The 26,530-nt window shown below is 37.3% G+C and overlaps 1 protein-coding gene across 1 annotated transcript in view; it reads right to left on the bottom strand.

Moving 5' to 3' along the window:
- The window catches only part of DDX10 (DEAD-box helicase 10), a 154,204-nt gene that overhangs the window by 126,647 nt on the left and 1,027 nt on the right, over window positions 1-26,530 (bottom strand). The window contains exons 2-11 of the mRNA XM_057368471.1: window positions 26,375-26,524; window positions 23,826-23,886; window positions 23,435-23,565; window positions 21,596-21,754; window positions 21,029-21,149; window positions 18,473-18,662; window positions 16,274-16,400; window positions 14,847-15,009; window positions 13,637-13,721; window positions 1,030-1,131 (exon numbers count right to left, since the gene is read on the bottom strand). Coding sequence (XP_057224454.1) covers window positions 1,030-1,131; window positions 13,637-13,721; window positions 14,847-15,009; window positions 16,274-16,400; window positions 18,473-18,662; window positions 21,029-21,149; window positions 21,596-21,754; window positions 23,435-23,565; window positions 23,826-23,886; window positions 26,375-26,524 — 1,289 coding nt within the window. The remainder of the gene's footprint in view (window positions 1-1,029; window positions 1,132-13,636; window positions 13,722-14,846; window positions 15,010-16,273; window positions 16,401-18,472; window positions 18,663-21,028; window positions 21,150-21,595; window positions 21,755-23,434; window positions 23,566-23,825; window positions 23,887-26,374; window positions 26,525-26,530) is intronic.

Genomic DNA, 26,530 nt, shown 5'->3' with positions numbered 1-26,530 from the left:
CACACTTTTTGGTATGCTATGACCTGAACTACATCAGTGATCAAAATGGAGTCAGGCTCATTTCACATTTTCTGGCTTGTTTTCCTTTCAATTCTTCCATATTTCCTTCACATTCTCTTTTCTCTGTTAATTCAACATCAGACTGACAGGCTCAAAGGACAGTAAACTTCCTACCTATAGCTGCTAAATAAGAAACTACCATCAATTCTTTTAGTGGTAGTCTTCTTTTCTAGTATTTTGACAGTTAGGGTTTTTGTGTTTCCTACATATCCACTGCTTTGCATTTAACAGAAAATGGAAACATGCCTTTTGATTTTTACCTGGTATTGTTACATGCTTCTGCAACTCCTTCAAAGTCAACTCTATTTGTACAGACAGCATAGCTCGTTACAGGTCTCCCTTGGAACACTCTCTTTAGTATATAAAATGACCATCTTTTACATCCTGTCCTTCAACTAACTGATTCTGAAAGGTCATGACAAATTGGAGAAATAGTCTAGAGCTGAAAAAAAGCAGGTAAGAGGAAAAAAATGGTAACAGCAATGAAAGCAGACAGGGACAGATTAAAGAAATTGTAATTGTTTAATCCACTGAAGAGAAAGAGAGCATTGTAATGTTCAATTACATAAAAMGTAGCTGCAAAGGGTAAGAGAATACAGATTTTTCCGCCTATTCTTGGCACAAGACAAAAGAAATATTTCATTTAAATTACTTACAAGTCTTATCAGACACTTAAAGAAAAAATGTTAATGGTAGAAACTGCTGAGTGTAGAGGAGGTCTCTTTGGGAAATGGTGAATATATTAATTGGCATCTGATAAGAATGATTTGTGCAGCTCATCCTGCCGTTGGGAACAGCAATAAAATAGGTAACCTCTCAAGGTCTTTTCCTTCTACAACACTACCAAAATGAATTCTGATTTGTCCAGCTTCAGGCAATTAAAGCACTTTATCAAGATTGTCATAGACTCATCACACATTACTCTTGCAGAAAGAAGGCTTAATAACAGACAGGCCATTAGCCACTTACTTGATTTCACTGATAGGTACTTTTCTCTGTGCCAGCTGTTCCACCATGCCTTTTTCTTCTGAAGGAAGCAATACTAACAAAGCTTCACCACCTGCTTTGTACCTGATCAGAAGGGATAAAAAAAAAGAGACCTCAAGCAAACATGAAAAAATTACATTTTCTGCTGACATTCTCAGTAACCAATGAGAATTTACATTTTATTCCTTATAAGTAGTCCAAAGAACAGACAAAATTTCTCACTTAACAAAGGGAAAAGAAGAGCCAACCAGTTAAGTGACTTGCCAATATCCCCACTTGAGCTGATTTCAAAACTTTGCCTAGAGTTCGAAACATCTGWGGGGAAGACATGCATTCAGATCAGTGAATCTTTTCTGCCCTCAATTTGAAATATTAGTGGCAAACAAATGGCACTTGATCAAAGCGTACTTTGATTACAGTACTAGAAAGTCCAGCTACTTGCATTTACCCTTCACCAATAAGCAAGGTTTAACACTTGGTAAAAAACTGATTCTCTTTGCATATCCTGCAAGCCAAAGGGAAAGGTTATGAAAAGGTAAGTGCCTTGGTCTCAAATAACAACTCCTCCTTACATGTTCAATAAAGGCTAACAGGTCACAGACACATCACTGAAAGAAAAGCATAAAAACAGGAGCTCTCTCACTTATAGAAGCAGTTTCCAGGTACAAAAGAAAAGACACAATCAGACAGGCCCCATAAGAATAGATCTAGCATTCACTCTTCAGTGCACTTAACAGCTGTATCACATGTAGATGAGCTGGTAATTACTCAAGATACATGGTTAGCAAAGACATAAAAAAAATCCGTTMATTTATTCTTAAAACATCTTCTTGATAATTTTCTTTTAGTGCAAGAAAATATCAGTTCCTGCTTTTAGCAATTTTAGTAACTTCRGGAGATTCATGTAGAAAAAAAATACCCAATAGTATTAGTAAACAAACAACACAATGGGTTCAAGTTCTGTTGAAGAAGTGGGTAATGACGAGCTTGCATGCACTAAGTATCTATGGTAGCACATACACTGTTTCCTCATTTGTATTTACAAACAGTTCTTAAGAGTTCAGATTGATAGGAGAATATTGCATAGTCCTTCATTACCAAAAAAAAAAAAAAATCCAACTGAATTTCAGAAAGATGTCAGAATTGGACAGAATTCAACGCACAACCGATGAGAGCAATGCGTAGGACAACACAAAGCAATACCGTTAAGTTACTCCGCAGAGCAGTTTTAAACTCCCTTCTTTAGGGAGGCCAGGGAGCGCAGAAGGATTTTCTCAGGCACATCAAACAAGAACCATACCATTAACTGATAAAAATCATTTAAAGTGGAACACAGGGAGCCCACATTTCTCCAAGGATAAACAGTTATCACTTGGCAAAAACAGTACTGCAGAATTGTTTGAAAACTATAAACACTATCTGTCACAGCACAGTAAGCAATGCAAGTAACAACAAAACCTGCAGTTAAAACAGTCTGACAGCTTTTATTACAGCTTTCTGCTTTCATTTGATGAATTTGAAAAATCACAACAAAATGCTCCTCGATGCCTGGGATTTTTTTTCCGCTCAGTGTTATATATGATGGGTTTGGAGACTGACTTCTAAAGATGATTTACAAACGTCTAGTAAATGTTTTCATCATAAAAATGTAACCTTTACAGTCTAGATTTTGGAATTTTACACGGAAACAAAATTGATACAAAAGGAGAATCTCTGTTAACATGCCAAAATCATATAAATTTATTGATTATATATGGATTGATAAGAATACTTTGGTACTGTACAAAAACTATACTGACTTGATTTTAATCCATTTCACTAGTAGTTCTAAAATGTTCTTAATACAGAAATATCAGCATGCACAATATCTTTCTAAAAAAAAAAAAGTTCTAAAGTAATACATATGTTTGGCTTAAGGCAATTTATTATCTTTACCAATAGTATGTTGCCACTGCTGACCAAACATGCCATGAATGTTTGTACTCTTTACACAACAATTAAGGTTGGAACAACTTGCTTATATAGACCAAGACTTTTAGGAAAGTTCTATAATATTCAACCCAAGCAAATTCCAAATGACACATCAACAAGGTGAGTGCCTTGTTGGAGTCKGACACTGCCACTACCTGAACAAGCAATGAAATCCTGGAAAGCCACTGATTTTATTTTATTGTAAAAACTGATGATCGTACTACCAAGACACCCAATTATTCATCAAAAGAACCTGAGCTCCCAGAGCACCATTGGAAGGGAGAACAAAAATATTCTCTTTTATCTCCCAGACAGGAAGACAGAGATAATACTGCGGTCAGTCTCACCAATTTAGAGKACAGAATAACACATAGCTCTCTCTTCTCTTCCAAGCTGATGATACAAAAGAAAAGGATTTCAACAAGCGCTATCTATGTAAATGGTCTGATATCTGGAAAGAATGTCTGTTAAATCTCTCAACAACCTTCATCATTTGTCAAGAGAAGTCTTGATTGTACTCTATAAACCCCTACAACTGATTATTTTTTTCAAATTCCTCAAAGTTAGCCATAGGCATAAAGCGATTTGTGTAGTTTTGTTGCCTGTGATATTTCTTATCCCAGAGTGCCTGACTTGGCATTATTAAACTGTTTCTTTATTGTATCTCTTTTTTATTCAGTATGCAAAACACTGCAAAAGGCCACCATCGTAGACATCACAGATAAAATATTCCTCAAGAGCGAGAGAATGCAAATATCCTCTCTACAAGCCACACAACCACAATCTGCAATGATACAGTAAACGAAAAATCATTCTACATTTGTTCTGCTTCTGTATCTTTCCAGTATCCATGAGGTCACTCTCAAAACAGGGTGCAGGATCAGATAAATCTTCATTCTGATCCTTAGAAGGTGATCTCATGTTATTAGTTCTAAACTCATATGCTGAGTCAGTTATCTTTTCAGAAAGTACTAAAGAAAYCCTAAAGGCACATTCCATAGGTAATTCTCAAAAAAAAAAAAAAAGCCAAGCATTATACCTGGTATCTATGGACAACTATTTCAATGTTTACATTGAGTCTTGCAAAGCCTTTGTGGAGGCAAAATACTACAGCTAAGTATAAAAACAAACACTTGAAAACACAGACATAGAAGAGACGGAGGTTTTCAAGCACTTACACTTTCTCATCATTTGCCGTTTATTAAGAAAAAAAAAAAACATAGAAATATTTCTCAGAGCTATGCCTTCAGAAACAGAAAGGGATTGTAAGACATCCGATAACTACTGATGTAGTGCCATCCTTTTCCTTACATATTTTGAAAACATTTTCCTTTAAATGCCAATAGTTTAAACATATTTGAAGCTAAGGAAAAACTGTCTTTGCCCATTTTATATTGTAATTGTGATTTAATGAATTGAAACAAATAGTTTAACAATAACACTGCTCTTCAGAGCTAAACAAGAAAATTAAAATATCACCAAATTGATAAACCCAACAACCAAACAATCTAAAATATCATCTGGGAAGGTTTRTATCTGTTCAGTGTCCCAGTTGACACATAATTAAAGAAAGCAAAATGCAGACTATAAAACAGGAGTTTTAGTTGGGCAGAATATTCTCATATGTCTCAAAAAAGAAAAGAACAACCTCATAATGTGCTAATCAGAAAAATATGGTTTTAAAAGATAATCTCAAAAAGAGAGGCCTCAGTGGAAAATTAAAGTTTTCAAAAGTATTTTCTCTGCATCTTTCATACTAAAAAATTCCATATTGGCAAACTTAGTAAAGCACGAGCTAYTAAAAACTGGCACAAACAATAACCAGAACACTTAGATCTGCTCAAAATTTGCTTCCTTTACAATGCCTAAAACATAGGAGAAAAGAATATCCCTCAGTATCCTACTGGAATAAGTTCTCCATTAGAGCAAGCAGAAGAACATCTCTGTAATTAATTTCAGCAGATAGATAAAACCTTTAAACCTTTATAGATGATAAAGCAGTGAAGAAATAACCTAAGTTACTGTAATTCTTCAGCAGGAGGACAACTTCTGCAGATGAGGTGACATTAGAAGCTCTCCCCATCCTTGCTGACTGCAAACCTTCAAGTAGTCCATCATCACCAAAACCAAACATCTGTTCTAAAATGCTAATTCACTCTGGTGATTTATTATTCACTAAGTATGCACTTCGACTCTGCTGAAAAAAGTAAATTAAAAATCCCAAAGTAATTGGACTTCCTTGGACTGTGTAGTAATTGATGATATCTTGTCATCTCCTCAAGGTGACCAAGAAACCAGAGAAAGGACTCATCTTTGCATTGTGATACTAACAGTCTCTTAGGGTACAAGATACAATTCATTCCAGGTCAATGGAAAATCGCATCTAACTTGAAGAAAGTCTTTGGGCAAAAAAAAAAAAATACTTCTAGTTCACATCTGGTTTTATTTTTTAGGATCTACTGACTTCAATACTTTTGAAAAAGGCAAGTAACTTTTCTGCAACTCAATCATGACTTACAAACAAGGAAGCCATGAAAAATCATCATTAGTGCTAGAAAGCAAAGGCTTATATTTACAGTGACTGAAGAAGACAAAAAGATGCCTACAATCGAGGAAAAACACTGAAGGCAGTCAGGAAGGAAGTGRGATAAATTACTTATGACAATGTGGTACTGGCTAATTACAAGCAGAGAAAAATGGATTTAAAATGTTAAGAACATCATTTCCACATCAAAGAAACAAAGCGTTGCCAAATATCTGCACTGGATAAAAAACAAAATAAAACAAAAAAACAAACAAACAAACAAAAAAGCTACATGAAAATTAAGGGGATAGTTTRTTTACCATGATAGACTCTATCCTAAATTTCTGCTTAAAATCAACCTGAACCAGCAGCTAACATCAAGTATGAAGAAATAGAACGGCAACTGGCCAATGAAGACTAGATGAGAAAAAAWTGGCTTTGATGCAGGCCAAATACATTCAATTGTTGCCTCATTTAACCTATCTTAAGCTGCCATGATCAGATCCAGTCAATGGCTGCATATACCCCTAGGCAACACTACTAAAGTAAACAATATTACCATTACCACAAAGGCATCAAATGAAATACTGTGGTTTTTAACCAAATCCACCTTGCCATGCAGCGAGAGCTAAGCTTGTTCTAACTACGTTSAGAGTATTTCTACATCCTTGCCATGACCAATGTAACATAGAGTTCAGCCAAAGGCACCACATCTTAGTTCTCAGTGACGTAAGAGTTGTGGTGATAACGGAATAAAACAGGAATGGGAACCATCTCATTCATGGTCATCAGGCACCAATGTTCTGCTGTAAAGCAAATATCCAGTAGGAAAAAAGTTCTGGAAAGGGAACTGTAAGGGTATGGTGCACAGATATGGAGACCTCACAGGAAATGTTATAGAGGTTGTCTCCAACAGATGTATTACATGTTTCCCTAACATTYGTATTTCAGAAGACATAAGTTGATRCCAAATTTACAGAATTAAAGGCAGYATTTCTGCTTTGTTTGGCAAGAAAAAATAATCTATTTTAAAAACTGGCAAAGGAAAAAACTGAGATGATGAGATAATCATAAAATTTGGGGGAGGAGGGTTGTAGATATAAAGATATTTGCATAACCGTTTCCTGAATTGGAATGTTTCCCATTGCAGAAAATGCAATATATGGGAGGTGATAAGGTTTTTGAAGATATTTACCACATATGAATATGCAGGAACCATAAGCATACTTTTTTTTTTTTTAATACTTTGGACTTCACACATCCACCACCATACTCAAAAAAAAGTATTTTGTGGGGATTTTTTAATCTGTAACTTGAATGGGACTTTACCAGATTGACTTGACTAAAGATCTAATTTTAGGCTCACTGGGCCAGCACAGATAGCATCAACATACACTGTCATCTCATCTGTCCAAAGACATAGAAGGAAGTAAGCTATTACTGTAAAACTTGTGACCTTAWATCAAAGCCCATTCCCAAAAGTACTGCATTCCTAGCCAACAAGCCACATTCAGATAGTTCAGCAGAAACTCTCCACAGTAAATCCTTTCAGAGAAAGGAAATCAGGCACCAGGGAMGCCAGATCAAATGCTCAACTGTCTCTTCCTCACACCAATCAAATCTGCTAGAGATTTACCAGAAGCAAACAAGASACTGCTCTCAAAATGTTAAGGTAAATAAGTTAAGCATTTGTAACAGCATCAAATCCAATCCCAATAAATGTGCCTGATTTTGCAAGTGCATTATCTACATATTACACTAATTATGTATTTCCACTCTTCTTCTGACAGGCCCTTTGTTTACCACGCATAGGTGCAAAACTATAAATACAAAACTACTAAATAGCTACTACCACTGTGAAGCCAAGTTATTCATCACATAAGGTGATCATTTATTYACTACACACCATTCACACCCTTCTCTGAAGAGAAATAATCTGGACCACTTGATTTTGCAAAAATAATGTTCTTTAAATCTTTGCACATAATTTACTTTCCATAAAGAATCAAGAACAAGATGATTTCATCATGTGAAAAAACTGGTGAGCAAAATATAAAAAGCAGCACAGACTCCTGTGTCTAACACAAAGATTTGCCCCTGCAAAGACTGAGAGAAATGGCAGTGAATTATCAGCTAATAACCTAACAATCATGCTTAATATAAGACGGATTAGGAAAAAAGCTAGTGAGTCAAGTTCTACTATTTTTAGCATGTAATTTATGTTTCCTTTTTTAACTGTTTTCAATTTTTTTTATAGAACAACTACCRTAGTGAAGGAAAAGGCATTTAATTRATGCATTTGTCTRTGTTGCACGTTTTTGTGTAGAAGTATACAAGACATCCATAAAAATATATCCAAAACATATCAAAATGGACAATTTTAGTCTGAGCAGATCTATTTCAATCTGATACATGTAACAAATCTTTTCATCGGTATCTACCCYTAAGGGCTTCTACAGAAATACAGTAATTCATATTTTGTTTTAAAATTCAACCACTGAATTTGACTGTATAAGCTACTATTTCTAAATGTATTTCTTAAACAAMGTAACAGTTCAAGGTCTCCAATATTCAGGCTCAATTCAGGCAAAACTTTATTTCCAATCMTACTACCTTCTGGGCCTTCTGACTTAATGAGGACTGGTGAAATCTAAGCTTCAAACCAAGAAAACATTATTTTTCCATGCCCAGGAACAAGAAGMGTTTTATCTACCATTTATCATAACTTCTACACTGCCAGGTTTCTTTCATAATAYGGTTATTTGTTATTCTGGCTTTTTAAATGACAAATGAGCACAGAAAATAGATGCATATTGGAATKTCTATCCCATCTATATGATCAACGGCCTTTTTTTGTAATATCTATTTCTCTTTAAAACAACAAATCTTTAATAAGAGATCTGTGTGCACTGCAACCAGAAAACACACTGTACCATCTAAAGCAAGTTCTACCAAAGCAGCCCAACAAAAATCATAAGAGATCAGAAAGTTCTTGACTATTCACAGCTGAACAAAYGCAGCAGGCAGTCAGTGTTTATCCCTGGGTCCTTAGTTCATCCAGGGAGAAGASTCTGACATCCCATAGAGCATTTAAACAACAAAATGTGAACTGKCTTCATTTTTTTGGTTTTGCTTTAGCTTCTAATGCTTGGTTCACTTCTATTTCTCCATTACATAGATCATAGTTCAGTATCCCCCAAAAATTATCAGTAAATTTTGCTATGAAGTCAGAGACTGCTTCAGCTTCTTTTTTCTTTCCTTCTGATCACTTAATATCCTTTYCCTTTTTCTGTCTGGAAAGTAGCCCTTTCATACCTATTGGCAAGTTCAGAAAACCAACTGGGTTTTACTTGTGCCACAAAACCACCATCCCCYTCATTCAGTCATACTGGGGCGGCGTCCCTGTTTGCCAGTCTTGGTCACAAAAAATAATGGTCAAGAACAAGTAGTGGCTCACCAACCTTATCAAGCTAGACTTAGAATAAATTSAATTCAAAAGGCCTTGGGAGGTTTTTGGCTTCCCCAGGCCCGACTGGAAGTAATCCATTTGCCACAGCAGCTGTGTCCATTCTGCTGAGTTAAAATACATGCACTTATTTATTTTGTTATTCCAGCTTACGGCATAGCTTCCCATCAGCAGGTAATAACCTTGGCATTTAATCGTTCAGCGTACAGGAACACTCGTACCATTCCATCAGGAAGAGAATTCTAGCAGATAACACAGTGCCAGTCAGTACAACTGCWGCATCAGAGGCCACTGTCAAGAATGTAGCTAGGATACAGTGTTTAATTTTAGAGAATTTAATAATGTGAATTCCAAGTTAAATGTGCTGTCAACAATGTCTTGTGACCTCCACTGGCAGCTATTTTTACTTAACTTGAGTTAGGATGATGACTTGACTGCAATATGAGATGGTCTTAATACTATATTTATTTTTAAACAACATTAAAAGTGCTTCAGTGKGTCTTAAAATAAAAATAGAAAAATAATCAAAACAAGGAGTTGTCATCTTGGCTGTCCTGATTATTCAGGACCCAAGACACACATCCCTGAAATAGTTTTCCCAATTAAAAAAAGAAATAAAAATCAAGCCTCCACCTAATAGAGAAATTTTTTTAAATACTTGATTGCCACATTACTCTAAAGSCTTACTAGACTCACTTTCACACATATAATGTGCAATTACTTAAGGAGAGCCCCARTGAGCATTAATGAGCTTCTTGTTCMTGACAGAACAAGATCATTCTATGATCTGCCTCTTTCACCTGTCCATAATTTGACCAGTGTGTGTRTTGTCCAGTACTCACAAAGCATTAAAAAGCACATTCTTCTTAGAAGATGTCTTTATCCATACCTCTTTGGGTCTAATCATCATACTAGCCAGTACAAAGATGGTGGGTAACAGACTATTCTGCTTTGGGAAGATGGAGTTTTATTATTCCACTTCTTTTCAGAAATACAGCTTATTAAAAGAAAGCATACACTGAGCTAGACAGAAGTCATATGCACACTAGGTTTAATGACAACAACAAAATTATAACTACTTTCCTAAGTCAGTGTAAGCACCTAAGAAACCCAGCCAGCTAGGCTGGATTAAATACCATCAGAAGCCTGCACCAGTCAGACGTGTATCTTGTATAAAGCTCCGGACATACCACAGATAAAAACTGCAAAGCAAAAACGTTTATTCTGTTTAACATGCCAGTGTATTTTAAAAAGACTCCCGACAGAAGAATCACTAAACTCAAGCAGAAGTTTTTACTAGTAGCTTCTGAGGGAAAAAAAAAAAAATTGAACAAATAGAGGGATGAATGTAGTGCCAGGAGAGAAAAAAGTCAATTACCCAGACTTGCCAGGATACAGATACATCCAAAATTAAAGATAATTATGCATGAATAAAAGGATAAAATAGACTTTTTTGTGTCTTTCTCAACAATGCAATCATGATTTGAAGAAAAATATTCCTATTTTTTTTTATGCCATACAACTTAAGATATTATGTTTGGAAAAACAGCTGGGGAAAAAAGTGAGCATCAGTTTGCTTCAAAAATTATTATTATCTTCTGCTGTCCCCTAGTGGCACTGTAACTTGTCTCCCAAAATTAATCAAAGAATATTTTTAACTGTAGCCTTCAAAGGTTACAGAAAGAAGGCATCAATAGAAATTAAAAGCCAGAAGAAATTACTTTTGCAGGCAATTGTTACAAGCAGCTTTTATTTACAGCTTTTGGAACTAAAACCCACAGGAAAACACTGTACTCTAGTGTTTTAATCCACTGATTTTTCTAAGAAATTGTGTGGCAAAAATAATGCCAAAACTGTTTACTGGAGTGCCCATGATATTGTCAGTATTTTAGAAATTCTGTCACTGAACTAGTTAAGACTTTAAAAACAGTYAGAATCAGCAGCTTTCAATCACTCCAATTATAGCATTCCTTTCAAACTTATTAAGAAAAAAACCCACTCAGTACTTGTCAATTCTACTATAAAGTAAAAGCACTACTGGACAGCACCCAGATTTTCTTGATTTTACTTTACCATAAATCAAAAATGCAGGAGTTGCAATTTCTGTTCTTCAACGGGGTAAAATGCAAGTGAAGCGCTTCTTAGGGAGACCGGTGGCCTTATCCACTTAAAAATAAACCATTACCTCTCATCTTAGATCAAGCTTTGCAAAATTGTAATACGGATGCAGGAACACATCCACGATTGTTAGTCAAAGGYTTTCCAGTCCTGTCTCTAACATAACTTCTCTCCTTTCATATTTACTTTTATATCACAAAATAACTTTACTTCAAAAGTAAACAGTATTTGGCATCCCAGTTTTTAATTACAGTTTAAGACAGCCTCTTAATTAGCTATTTAATTTAGCTTTCATTCTATGCAATTATATTCTCATAACCCATGAAAATTTKTAATTATCTCTAACCTCATTAATGAGGACTGCTAAATTCCAGTTCAGTTCATTTTTATCAAGTTTCTAGAAGAAACACAAGCTTCTCATATGATCTGTAGCTATTGAAAACAAGTGAAGCTTCCTACTCAACACTCAACTTCAATGAGAAGTACATTCTCAATTACCCACATCAAAAAGTGCATTAGCATATTTACTTATTGCATAGTATTTGCTTGAAATTATTAGACATTTCCCTTGTTTTATTTCCAAAGATCTATCTGATGCTATTAAGTTTTGTAAACAGATTTCCTTCCAGGACTGCTTTACCTTAAGGATAGAGAGAGCCTGTATGTTTCTTCAAAATGAATGCCCAGCACAGGTACCTCCYGATCTTTGCATAAGGTTAAGAAACAGAAAATACCCATGAAGCTTTTCCTACAGAAGGAATTTTCTTTTACTGTCAATCAACACCCGCCAGCTCACACAACTTGCACAGATGTACTCCCAGTTTCTCTATGGTCTCCCTACTGAAAAATTCATATAGAAGGAAATGTAAACGACAGCCCAGCAAGGCATGCAGCACAGCCCATAGCCCCTGAGACAAACACTCTGCCCCAATTTTCTGTCTAAATCTGTCCCTCGGGCAATTACAGAGGGCTGTGTTAAAGAGACCACTAAAGACAGACCCTTAAGGTTGTCAGGCTAAGGTCTTCTCAGTGACATTTGAATAAAAGCATTATGACAAAGGTTGTTTGTCTTTGCAGCTCTTTAGAGCTGTTTGCCCTGCTAAACCTACTTAAAATTGCTCTTCTCAGCTCCGAATGAGAATTGGGACAAGGCCTGAGGATTACAGCTCCAGGAGCTGCTTTAACTCAGTGACACAGCTCAGAAAGAGCTGAACTAGTATCCTAAACACTGCCAATTAAACAGTGCCAAACACACTGTTTTCCTTCCATGATGACAGCACGCCAAAGAGACAAAATTACAAGCCTTCTGCAGAAGCCACACAGGACTGAAAAAAAAAAAAAAAGACAGAAAACATTACAGAATTCTAACCAAGCCTATATGCTTTTGCTTTGCTCTCAATTGGTATGCATAAGATTACATCTAAATTTTTAATTAGCAAAACAGAAATGTGTTTTATCTAATTATATGTAACATTCACTGACTCTGTTCATTGACAGGTTTTTTTCAAAGTAATTTAAAAATTTATCAGTCCCTTCTCCTACAGCAGACCAGAAAACAGAGAGCAGAGACAGAGTGGGGAAGAAATATTGCCGATTATAATGAAAACATGGCTAAAAATTTGACATTTTGAAAGAGTGCTGGAAGTGCACTCTCATGGTACAGTCACTAAAATATACAGCCTTCTGATGCAGGAACACAGATCTCAAATGCCTACAGTGTTGAAATCCTATTCTAAGCAACTGCTCTGTCATTAGATTTGACAACAGCCTGTGTTGCAAGCTCTACTACAAACAAATTATAGACAAAATATAATGCTACGTCTTGTATTTCATCCTTCAGATAATTGCATKAGGTTTTTGATCCACTGAATTATATGCAATAACAGCTTCTGTTTCACTTAAAAACCTACTTCAGAGATGAAGGACCTAGTTTTCAACAGTKTATCTGGGTAACTCCCATCATAAAGGCTTAGCAACAAGTATTTTAACTAAAGCTAYGCCTAAGAACATAATTCCACAAAAGACTTAGAATATTAAAAATTTAACCTGTAATTAACATTTGATTCCTTCTCCCAAATTAAAATGCGGAAGAAGTATTTCCATTCTTTTGAAGAGTCTTCAATGACATAAAGAAATTGGATCCACAGTCTAAAACCTTATTTATCTACAAATGTCAGTGGCAAAACAAGCTTTTCCACCCACAAACACACTCAACTCAGCCTTTGAGGTAATCCTGCCAAGTGAAAAAGGTTTTCTATTTCCTTACTATTAATCTTCCCTGATCCCATGAAATAACCAGGATATTTTTATCTGCTGTAACAAGTCACTGAAGCTCACTAAGAAATTATTAAGTTAAATCATTCCTCTTAACTAATCAAAGGGTCATTTAGTGATAACAGCCTTTTTCTAATTTATATCTTAATTTTTTCAAGTGAGTCTTTAGCCCATTATTTGTCCCTAGAGTGAACTAGTTTTAAACATKAAAATACTAATGAAAAGTGAAAACAAACCTGGCTGTTCTTCCTACTCTGTGGATGTACGTGTCTGCATCTTCTGGACAATCAAACTGAATGACCCAGTTTACTGCTGGAAAATCTGTGTAAAAAAAAAATATATCAAGTAAGTTTACTGGACTCAAAACTCTCCTATTCAAGAGAGTATTATTTTGGATCATAAATTCCTGTAAGAACCATCTTTTGGACCCATTTACAGACATAAGGTGCAACCTCTGAAATAAAACCAAAACCAGTTGCATGTATTAGCATACATAAACAATCAGTCTCTTCATCAAGGAAAGTTAAATTAATTGTGTGTTCATTTCCTTAATTATGACAGTGCAATGAAAGGAACATAATTTCACACTTGACAAGAATAGACATGCTTTGTGTCACACAAATGATAAAACATCACTATGGCTAACAATTATATGACAATGTCTGACCTGCTTTTCACCCACCCTATTAATATCCTACACCACTGAGGTTTGAAGTTAGCYCTGGTGAGACTACACTACTTCAGCTGTCACATACAGAAATACCATATGATACCCACAGTCTAAACCAAACTAACAATACCCAAATGAAATRGTCACTGGTGATATTTCAGCAGTGTAGAAGGTATGATAAACAGTTTTCATTCCTGTCTTCAGATTTTAGAGCACCTTCCTTCTTTTTGCAGCATAGTGACAAACCTCRTATTTTGGACAACGGAGTTTGCTGTTGCAAAGAACAAACAGCCTCCTGAAAAATCTGGTGTTATACCTAAATACCTGAAAGGACTAATAGAAGTCTTTTTAACTTCATCTCTTTTTRTCTCCTTATCAATACAGTCCTATAATGCCACTCACATATCAGAAATTAAAATTTCAGGTTTCTATTTTCACATACTGGTAGGTTAGTAATTTTTCAYATCCTTTGGAATAGCCCACAGGATACAGGCATATCAGAAATACTTAAAACTGCTGAAATCTTGCCTTACAGCATGTAGTAAGCAAATACATCACTATTTCCATACCATTTAAGCTTCTCCGGGATCAAAAGAAAAGATAAGCACAAAATGGGCCTCTTCTAAAGAAACAGCAGAACTCTAAGAAGCATCTCTCTTTTCAGARATGAATACCCTAATGAGCTCCTAAGCAAACTTACAGCTTAATTTTTCACCAATTGGGTCAGTACTCAGAGTRTAAAGTGTGATTTAGTTGTTGCTTCTGTGGGTACCTACCCAGGCCACGAGCTGCAATATCTGTAGCRAAAAGCACTGCTGCCTTTTTCCGAACAAAACACGTGTAGACTTCCATTCTCTTCATCTGCTGCTGCTTGCCATGGAGKGCCAGTACAGGAAGACCAGGCTGAAGCTTACAGAACACTCTGAATAGATATTGGACCTAGCCAACAAATTGGGGGGGGAGAAGTTATGATGCAATGTTAATTAAACTTGTTAAGATCATATACTGTGTATACAGCAAGCAATATGGTACATGAAATTAAATAAACATTTCTCCACATCAGAGACACGAGACGTTGCTTTGAGACCTTGTTACACACCAGGTACTGAAAGATGAAACCAACTGTGGCAAAACATTAACAAGCCTTTTGATGGCATCTCCTAAAGGAAATCAAGAGTAGTTAACAGCAAGAACAACTTGGGACATGATTAGTGAGGCCGTATGCAAGGTACCAAAGTATCAAGAGTCCATCAGAAGCACTGCTTTTAAACAGTACTRGATGAGTGTTGTGTTTTATACTTGMAACTCAAACCAGCCTAGAGTCGCAGTTTACTATTTCAAGTTTCAACAGTTTCTCTTACAAAATTAACCTGTTTACTCTTACCTACAATGCCAACATTATTTTATAGCAGGCAGCTACCTAGTACCTTTTTAAAAAAGCAGATACAAAAACTGCAGGAACCGATGCAGCTCCAAGAATTTCTGYACAACTAAGCCGACCACTTCAGTGTACTCCCAAGTCAACTGCAGAACAACAAAAATATTGCAACATCTTGCACAAATGAAAGAACTGCAGTAAGTATTTACTAGACCACTGTAAAATGGTCTATTATTGTAAAATACTAGCAYTGTATTATACTAGCAAGGAAAAYCTGCATTGCAAAATACTTGATACAKGCAGTTGTTAYAGATACAAATAYCTGTGCCAAACGCATGCAAATAACTTCAACAAATGAGTTCCAGGACACTTATACAAGYTGGTATGTGAAGGATTACTTGCTATGTAAGAAAAACCTTTCCCTGTACTATTTCACAATCACTTTCTCAAATAGGCAGACCTAAAAGCTTGTAAGAAAGCAAGTACAACTACTGAAATACTTTGTCAGCTAACTATGAAACATGCCACAAGAAAAACTGAAATAGCTGGGCCTTACTGACATTAACCYTTAGCATTCATTTTTAACAGCAGACCACAAAAATGGCAGAGTACACTGAGGTTTCCAGAACCATCCTGTTCTGAGCCTGGGCTCCTGGCTCAGAACAAAGGTCCTGCATGACATGCAGCAAGTGATGTCTTGCTCCTCCAATYTCCTTTTGCAGATTAGTCCAGAATCTCACCTCTCTGGTGCCTTGATATCTACGTTAATCTCTTCATTTTATCAGTTTTAATATGCTGGGGGGAAGGGGGAGAAAGAAAACATACCTCTTTACAGCTAGCAAAAAACACAATGCTCTTCTTTTTCAAATGAGTTYTTAGGAAAGAGTATAACATGTTTACTTTTTGCTGAAGCTCACAGACAACGTAGTTCTGATCCAAAGTTGCCGGGGTACTAAAGCAAAAAAAAAATAAAACAAAACCACACCAAAAAAAATACATTTAGATAAATCACAGAAACGTCTCACCTTTCTTTTAAGCCATGAGTGTCTTACACRTACTCAGTAAAAGGAGAAAAGGAGTCAGGCTGGAAAGCTCTYCCACTTTGAGGAATAAGTCCAAGCAGCTTCACTTGAAATCTACATCAATTTCCTTATTAAAAGCCAGTGGGGAGGGACAGATGACTTTTGACATTAGTTCTAAATTAATTTAGTAGCAAGGCAAACTCTTTCCAAGTCTAAGCAGTGACATTCGAACTGCCTTGACTTAAAATGCAATTTTATCAGTCCTATTAAAGCATCATTTGTGCTTAAGGCAATGTCAAGCAGAGTCTAATCATGCACAAGAACACTGATGTACTTCTACTGATTATACTGAGATGCAAAGTGACTTTCTAAAGCTCTCAACTGTCATCTGAGCTCAYATTTCTATTCTTAAAAAYAGAAATAAAACAACAAAAAATTCTTTGGAATATTTGCCTTTGAGATAAACATTTAGATATATCTCTTACAGTCCTACTACTTTCCCCCTAAACAGACCAAGGGTTTTCAGAATTACTTCTGTACAGGTGGTCACTTGGGAGGATGAMATTRTAARAGACTCCTCCAGCTTTTATTCTTTTATTTAAGCACACCACAGCACTTTTTGCCTAAGTCTTTCAGTGGAAACTGCTTTTATAAGGCAATAACCTATACTACTAAGGCAGTAAATTCCAAAACAAATTTATACTTTCTTTTTTTTCTGATTTGGTTTGTTACCTAATTACATTCTCCCAAGCATTTTTAAAAATTAAATGTACTTTAAAATAGACTTCACCAAATGTGGGAGATCTGTGAAACAGACAGTCCCCAAAACGAAGACTTCATATTACGCTTGTACATCCTCTACAGCTAAGAGCATATTAACCACTCWTTTTTTTTCTGCCAATCATGCTTATTTAAGATGCCTTTGATAGTAATACTGATTAAAAAAAGGATTTGCAGTACAATAAAGAAATAATCAAAAAAATAGTAAAAACTTCTTCAAGATTCAATGTGGTTCTGCCATRCATCCTCCTGATGATTTCTTGTTTGCTCCCAGGAAAGCCATTTTTATCACTGTACTTTACTTTCTCCTGCATCTTAAATATGGAAACGTATGTCTATTTCATAAAAGAGCAGAAAAAGAATCAGCTATGTTCATAAGYAATTTGATACTCATATGATCAAGCCCACAGAAATGCAAARTAACAAWCTTTATTTGAATTTCAAAAGAAAAYACTGTGCCAAAAAGCAACAATCATTTAATGAGACATTCAATTTTCTGAATGTGGTGCACCACATACTTCCCTTCCAACAAGGGCCTCCCATCCTGCTCCAAACTGTAGGGCAAGACAAATTTATTTTGTGCACACAGGGCCAGAGCCCTAAACATGCACAGAAAATGCAACATATGAGGAAACCACAAGAGTTACTGCACATGGACCAACACCACATGCTTYCTTTTGGGCACTTAATACTGAATACACAAACAAGACACTCATTCTGCACTTTCTCAATGGGATAGCACTTCCTTAGAAAGCCAGATATATAAACAGCACACAAACTGTATTTGTGAACATGAAGTGTTTTKCACAGTAAAGTACACACATGCAGGAGGCAAGGAAGCSAAACAACAAMAAAAAAAAAAAGCWGTYATTCAGAACTGAGTGCTGCTACACAAGGACACTGGCTATGATCCACCTTGCAGCTTCCTCCTGAGGAAAAAAGTTTCCAGTCTGAGAAGCTGCCTGAGGAGACAAGCATAGGTTCAGSTTCCCTGTAATGATTCAGTCAGAAATAGTCCCCTCTGATTTGGAAGGTGCTTGCTTTCAAGAAGGTACACAGCAGGATCAGACACTGATCCAGTGATGGATGCACAGTGCAACCTCTGATTCAAGGAACTGTCAGAAAAGCAGTTAAGTAGGATCACTATTAGGGATCCTAATCAGTAGGATCACTATATAGGGATCACTAACCCTCCCCAGAAAAAAAAAAAATCCCAATATACCTGAATTTGGCTTTCTCGTGGACCCAAACATATTCTGGATCTTTCAGACTCAGCCGYGCAAGATCCTTCACGGATTTCGTTTGTGTTGCAGAAAAAAGCAAGGTCTGGCGTTTCTTAGGTAGATTTTCTATGATTGCATTCATTGTATCMGCAAACCCCATGTCTAAAATTCTGTCAGCTTCATCAAGAACTGGATTGAGGGATAAATATGAGAAAATCTGATTTTAGAYTTAGTTATTTCAAAAGGCTCTACATTAAATCCATATAGCACAAAATTTCATCCACACTTAAAATGCAGATTAAATTAACTACTGTACATGACAGGATTCTCTTTAGACATTCATGTACTACATAAAACTTTTTTTTTAAAAAAAAACTGCAGCAGAAATCATAGTATTTCCCATAATCTATGCGCTACAGTCCTCAGTTTTACATGCTGAAGAAAAAAGATCAGCATCTCAAGTAAACAGTTTGGCATTTTGCAATCAGATTCCTTGTCCTATTACTGAAATAAAAGTACAGAACGTAAAACAGTGTTCTAGTATTTGTGACAGAGCAAAACAATACTGTGTCCCTAAGCTGAATTTACCACTAAAATATGGGGCATAACCTGAGTAGCACGGAGACAAAGCTTTAAAAGAGCCTACATTTAATGCAATTCTTGTCTAACTGCCATGAATTGTACTAAGTGTAGCAAGCATAATTTCACATTTTATCAGCTTCATTAGATTCTTAATTACTTCTGAGTTCCTCAAGCTATGCTAAAGATTATGCAGTTCTTAGTAGCAGGCAAACCTTCTCATTACACTGAAAATTTTTGTTCAGGCTGGAAGGATGAAAACAAACAACGCTAACAATGCAAACAAATCAATAAAAGAAGCAGAAATCTGCTTTAAAACACAAAGAAAAATGTCTTCTAGACCTGGTCCAAAACACAGACACAGCAAAGGATATTCTATATAGTTAGTTAATATCATGTCAGGAAAGACACAAAAGCCATAGCTAGACAAGGAATGTTTAGCATTAGTAAAGACAAATACAAATGATTATATGGGGCACTACACTGGCGTTTGAGTTCCTTACTAAATCCCTTGCTTGCTCTTATAATTTTAAGGAAGGCACACTCAGCAACTGATTCGGAGAAGGTATACACAAGAAAGAGGTTTTGCTGTTTCTAATTTAATTTTAACATGTTGTCCTGATTTTACTCGGTCTGACTTTTTGGTGGTGGGGGGATGGGACCAAGAAACCACAAAGATGGCTCCTATGACAAAGTTCTAGAAGCTTTCTCCTTCTCCAGCCTTGCCCCCTGTGTTTTAGAGCAAATCCATTATGGCTCTGAGGTTGATGGACAGGCTGCTGGTCAGGCCTGGGCCAATTGCACAGGTTGGTTACACCTCTGTGATGACGTATGGTCTTGTACTTAAGAAGAATTCAAAGCAAGATAGAGTGTGACCATCATTTAGTTTTTAGGTTGTTAATATCATGCTGGGGAAAGACTGAGGGGGAGGGTGAGGAGATGTAAGAAAAAAATGGAGACCTAGGATCACAGTAAGAAGAAGACAGGTGCTGCACTGCTGCTGTGGTACTTGAACATGGAGAAAACAAGCTGTTCTCAAAAGGACTATTTTCTTCAATGCAAGACCTGTATAGAAAAGAGAGCAATCTTGCTCTGAGAAAAACCTGGCCTTTAAGGTTGAACTGATCAGGAGCCAAAAATGGGGAAGAGGCTTGGCCCCCCCCTCACTGAAGTGAGTCTGAAGCGAGTTGACGCTTAGAAGAAATTGTGTTCTGCGGGGGAAGAGGTGCCCCCCCCACCCTCCCCCCCTGCCCTACGTCTGAAGCAAGTGGATGCTTAGAAGAAGCTGTGTTCTGCCAGGAGATTTGAGAGAGTGGCCTTGGACTGTTTTCCTTTCTCCCATGAGGTAAAGAAAAGAATCCCATGCCATCAGCAGTTATACACTGACTTTCTTGGGAAAAGAACTTCCACAGCTTRGACTCTTCTCCTATGATCTATGTTAAAGCTTGCATCCCTGCCCCGCTTTGTGTGTGGGAAGGCATGGCAGGGTGGAGAGGGGCGACTTGAGAAAGAGACAGGTCCCYGGAAAGAGTAACAGGTGTCTTAAAATGTCCGTTTTTATTTTCTTCTCCCTGTAAATTTTTCCCTATTTCTGTTCCTCTTCCTGGTGCAGTAGTTTTTTCTTAGTAATTTTTAGTAATAAATCTATTTTGCAAGTTAAGTTATTCAGCCTGTCTGACCATTTTCTGGAGCATATACATATCTTTCTCTCAATTATGTTATGTTATCTGAAAGCCATAAATTTTAATGTTAATTGGGCTTTTGCTCTCCCTTCTGCCTCTCCGGTGGGGGGGGAGGGAACGTCGTGGGTGCGGTGCTTTTGGCCAAGTTCAAACCATGACAAATGTGTGAGCTGAAATGCCATTTCATCTACATACTATGACAAGAATATATTTTTTATGTAAAAAAGTGCGGCACACAATTATGACCTGTCACAATATAYTCCTGAGTACTTTCAAAGTACTTTTAAAACTTACTCAACATTTGCAGATCAGATGCATAGAAATATGAAGTTTCATCCATGTGTTGTAAAAGCCGTCCTGGAGTGCAAATCAGCATATTTATGTGGTGGATTCTTTCAGACTCTTCTTTCAGATCCTGAAAAAGAGTTAAACCAGCTTAGCTCTAGCTGTTCACACTAGAAGTCCAGTACCAGAGATGGTCAGATCAGTTTAACCTATTGACCATTTTTAGAAGGAACAGTCAAGGAGCATCCTTTCCTCTTTGCACAGTTATGCCACCATTTCTTCAGCACGCTCACACCCATGGCTTGAGGAAAAAGTATTTCATAATAATCTAAATTAACAGAATAGTCCTGGAATACTTGGTAGAAAGGTCCCTCCAGTCACAGACCCTGAAAAGACTTTAAATATGCAAAAGCCTCCAAAGACAAAAAATGCACACARGAAAATGAGTGAGTCACTCATGGTTCCCATTAACTACTCTCCTCCTTGACTTTTTGATCCAGTGTTTCCTTCCTAAACAAGCCTTTAATACAGCATTCAGCTATGCTTCCATACAGAAAATTYCAAGAGAGGACACACCTTTCCTCCAATGATAAGGCCAGCTGAAAACTCGTGATTCTTTCCCACTTTACGGAGAACCTTGAAGGTTTGATAGGCCAGCTCCCGGGTGGGTGATATTATCAGAACCCCCAGGCCATCAGCTGAAGTCCACTGCTGGCGATAGAGGAGTTCCAAAGCCTGAAAGCAATTATCACATTATCATCAAAAAAATCTCAAAAGGAAAATGTGTAATAACCAATTAATAAGAAAAAGTCACATTAAAAAAAAAAAGACAAAGCCACATGAATTTAAATAATGATGTGAAGAAACATCAGTGTACATTYCACGTAGTCTGATTATATATAAATTCTAACTAATGGTAATGATACTTGCTGTAGCAAAATTCTCCAGTACCAAAGACCGACAGTAATGTGCAATAAATCATAAATACTTTACTGAACAATCAATCCTACTCTGCTAAATTCTGGAAATTAGGACATTTATATGATAACAGAAATCAGTGTAGACAAGTATGAGAAATTTCCCCGCTCCTAAGTTTTTGTGGGAACCAGGAACAGAAAGAGTACCTGGAAGAACATTAATTATTGAAGCTTTAACTCTGGCTTATAGACTTGAGGCATTACTATCCACACATTACATACAGAGCATTCCAACTAAAGTTGCCCTACAGCTCACACCAGGATTATTCCTCCTCTTATAAATTCATACTGCAGAAACACTGTATTAGTCAGCAAATCCTAACCCAAGGACTTCACAGGTATTACTATCTGAAGCCTTCTGAAATACTGAGAGCTGGTAAGCATACTTGCACAATTAGTTTTTTTCCACTCCTCATCACTTCAGCTCCTCTCTTAGCCCTCTTCTCTAAAACTGTTTTAAAACAACATTTGTAAAACRATGTACTTCTACTCTTAGATTAACTAATGGAGTAATCTCACYCTTGTTTCTCAAGACTTTTTCTCACAAGACTTTTGAAGCCACGTACGTTTTTTTTATGCTCTACTAGTAAGATCTTTTTAAAAAAGSATAAAGCATAAATCTTCTTTACTAGAGGTTCTCAAAGCACCTACTACTGTTCCCACAGCTACTGACGTAGTAGGCTCCAAAGAAATTTATGTTTACAAAAACACAAGTAATGTTTAAAACAGAGCAACTCTATTAAAAATATATTTATTCCCCTTCATCTAACCATAAAATGATCGCATCCACTTAGATGTGCACTTTGAGCACGTCTAAACTGTGCTTTCAAAATGAAGAAATTAAATGCAGATCATGATGCTTTGAGTAAAACTATCAGACATGTTCATCCRTGACAGGGTTTTTCCTACCACTTTTCTGCTGGCATCTAGAAGTGACTTTTAAGGATTTCATAAAAAGCAGGGAAATGGAAGCCCACAATCACTAAGGTTAAGTTTGCTATATAAGGTCTAAATTGTAGCATTTTGAAGAAGCAAAAACCACTCATCTAAGATACTGAAGAAAATCCACCACTCTGTTTTATACATCTAGTTTTCAAATGCAAAAGAAAATAGACAACTAGAGTTGCACCAGGAAAACATTCCTGAGATAAGAACAAAGCACTTCCTAAATCATACAGGGTCTACTGATGTAGGGATCAAAATGAAACTTCGAAGTCTYGAAATATTCCTAGCACAAAAAATACACTTCTTTCAGAAGCTCAAGCAGCTTCATTCAGTCCGTAAGTATCTTGGCTTTCCTGAAACACATAGATAGTTGAATTCTAACTTTTTTCTCAGGATTCATTAACCTAAGCTGACATCCATACTTCACAGATGAAGTACAAATGAAGTACAAAGATGAGGTTTGAGTACAAATAGAAGGATGTACATTACTTACTGGAACAATAAAAGCCAAGGTTTTGCCTGATCCAGTCTTTGCAGCTCCAAGTACATCTTTGCCTTGCAAAGCCAAACCTATGGTTTGCCTCTGTATCTCCGTTACCACACGATACTGAGCTTCCTGCAATCCTAGTATTTACAGCATGGGATGAGAAGAGAGAGTGTCAGAGAGTAAGAAAAAAAAAAAAAAAAAAAAAAAAAAAAAAGAAGAAAGAAAAAAACTTTATTTAATTTTGTCTGGCCCAAGACTGCATTGCTCTGTTTAGAAAACATTGTACATGGCAATACTTACTGAAAACTTAGCTTAAAGAAAAAGAATATTCAGATGCAGGTAGACAATGCATTCACTTGTACTTATATTATTTTCCAAAGACAACTTCTATACTCACCTTTAAGGGTTTTCTTTGACAATGGAAAATCTGAAAATCTTTGGATTTCACTTGCATTTATCTGAAACAAAATAATTTTAATCAATGCTTACAATCTAACCATAAAAGAGAAACTGAATAGCATTCTTTAAGTTGGTGTTAACACAAATTTATAGTAGTTCAGTATGACTTGATTCAAGTTAGCTGGTCAGGCAATCTATACTAGTTTGATCTAAGCCAAACCACTGATGTACCATAAACTACTCAGTAAGCAATTACATACTTGAATCATGCAGGCTAATAGCATAATTTAAAGCTCAGACCATCATGAAATCACAGGATCTTAGGAGGTCTCTGGTCTCCATCTTACTGGAGCTCAGCTGTCGTTTTCAGATCCATAGCAGGGATCTACTAGGAATGTATGCTCATCCTCGCTTACAGGATTTATTTGGGCACCCAGGGCTGAAGCAATATTACATCTGAGTGAGAAAAGAAAAGTTCACCTGTGTCCTGAAGCTCACCAGATTCACCAACCTCTAGCACTTGGTGTATTTAGGGTTTGTTTGAGCTGTCCAATAGGGCGAAAAAAAAATTACTAAAAGTTCATTGTCCTGACACCTACTAATTTATTTCTCTGTATGCATCCATACTTGAGAATTGTTAATTACACACACCTACACATAGAGTCCCCRCTAGCATGAGTTTTGAGTCCATGAGTTTGCTCAATTATTTAAAAACATGAGGCATCAAGTAGTATTTTCAAGTCTGTTCTAGCAGATGTGAACAGCTTTCACTGGCAAAGTTAACAACAAATAGTAGCAGGACAGAAAAAAAACACAAAACTCTAGAAAAAAAAATAAAGACTACTGTATTTATAAAACCTGTGCTGCAAAAAAGAAAGACTACACAGTTTTGAACGCATGCTGACTAAAATCCATAAACTGAGATTTCTAAATATCAAATTTGGAGCTTACAACTCATGCATTTCTAACAGGTATTGTTTAACAAACTTCTGAACAGAAATAWCCCAAATCAGGGACCAAGCAAAAGAGTCTTCAGACCCTCCTGACATCTTGTGTTAACAACTCCAGAGAAGGCCTCAGATGAAGAGCTACTGAGCTGCAAGATCAGCCTTGTATCTACTTAAGTGCCAGGCCTTTTACAGGCTCTGCCTATTGCAGAAAACTGAGGGGTTACAGCTGTTTAATAYATCACAACACTACTCTTTTCAGCCTAGTTCTCTCCAGTAAAACCAGGTAGCTTAATAAATTAATGTAATCTCTAAAAATAAAAGATAAAAACAGTTAAAGGGAACAACACCCTTATTAAAACATGGTTTTGACATATTTCAAAGCAAAGCTCTTGCAAGGTAGAGTTCAAGCTCCTGCTGTGCATGAACAGAACAATTAAACTTTTGCCAAACATTACTTTGGAGAAGGGAAAAAATCCTATATACATACCAACACAGCCTTCCACTGTCCCATCCCTAACTATGCAGCCCCAAGTGCACAGTGACACAGAACAATCACCCATGCCCAGAARCAGATGCATGTGGAGTCACACGAGTGACACAGAAACATCCATAGACATTCACATAGACAAGCCTAGGAGAGGAACATGCCATTTGCTTTCAAACATTAAAGCAATTGATCCTGTGAAGCTCAAGAATAAGAACTGCTGAATCTTAAAGGAGCCAGCATGACCTCTTTTATCGTAACAGATGGGTTCCTTCTGTATCTCTTGCCATTACTTTCTGCTCAATCAAATTACAACCACCAAAAAGTCCTTACCAGCTGTGCCAAGCCGTGCATAACCAAGTACAACTGCCCTGCAAACTCAGCAAAAGTTGGCAGGAGGCAGAGCAGCACCACAGGAAGAGCACATCTAATCCGTTATTCACAATCAGAGTGCTTTCCGCTGATCAGTGTGATTCCAAAGCCGACTCTCTCCAACAGGAATTCAAGGGAGACGGGGTGACAAAACCAACACCAYTCACTTCAGGTCTCGTATTCCCTGACTTGAGGTTAAACAACACATTCGTTCATACTGATATCTGCCTGACGTAAGTCTTCTATGCAGACAAACGGATCCCATCTCCAACCCGGAGACATCCATGCTGTCTGGTGAGAAGGGCTAAGAGCCACTGGTCACGACCGTTCCCACCACATGCTTCAGCTTCAATCTCCTCCTCCTCCTCCTCCTCCTCCTCCTCCTCTCTGCTCTCCTAACCACAAACTCCCCAGCCCGAGGGTCCCGATACCCTTGGCTCCACAGCCTCCCCAGTCACCTCCACCAAATCCACTGGAACTGCGGATGCTGGCCCGTCCTCCTCTGCCTGGGGAATAGCGGAGCATCATCTCTACCTCGTGGACGTAAAAGTCCTCTGCCTGCCAGAGAGCAGTGTCACCCAACACACCACCCTGCCAGCCAGGGGGGAGCTCCCCACTCGTGCCCAGAACCCACACACACGGATACCATCCCTCCTGCCAGTTCTACCCACGCACACGGCACACGAGAGCAGCCGCTTTTCCGCCGCTCGCAGAGCCCCTCGCTGCCGGGCCCGGCCGTACCTCGGGGTAGCGCTGCACCAGGCGGCCGATGTTCTCCCGCTCCACCTGCCACTCGGGCCGCTTCCTCTCCTTGCGCTGCAGCCGCAGCCTCTTCGTCCGCCGCGTGTATTTCTTCTTCCACCGCTCGAAGCTGCGCACGGGGTCCATGGCTGCCGT

The sequence above is a fragment of the Malurus melanocephalus genome, unplaced genomic scaffold (assembly GCF_030028575.1).
Source record: "Malurus melanocephalus ecotype Western Australia unplaced genomic scaffold, MMel_1.1 scaffold_93, whole genome shotgun sequence".
Classification (NCBI taxonomy): Eukaryota; Metazoa; Chordata; class Aves; order Passeriformes; family Maluridae; genus Malurus; species Malurus melanocephalus.
The sequence above is the reverse complement of the archived record's forward strand: the minus strand, read 5'-3'. Positions and strand labels throughout refer to the sequence as shown.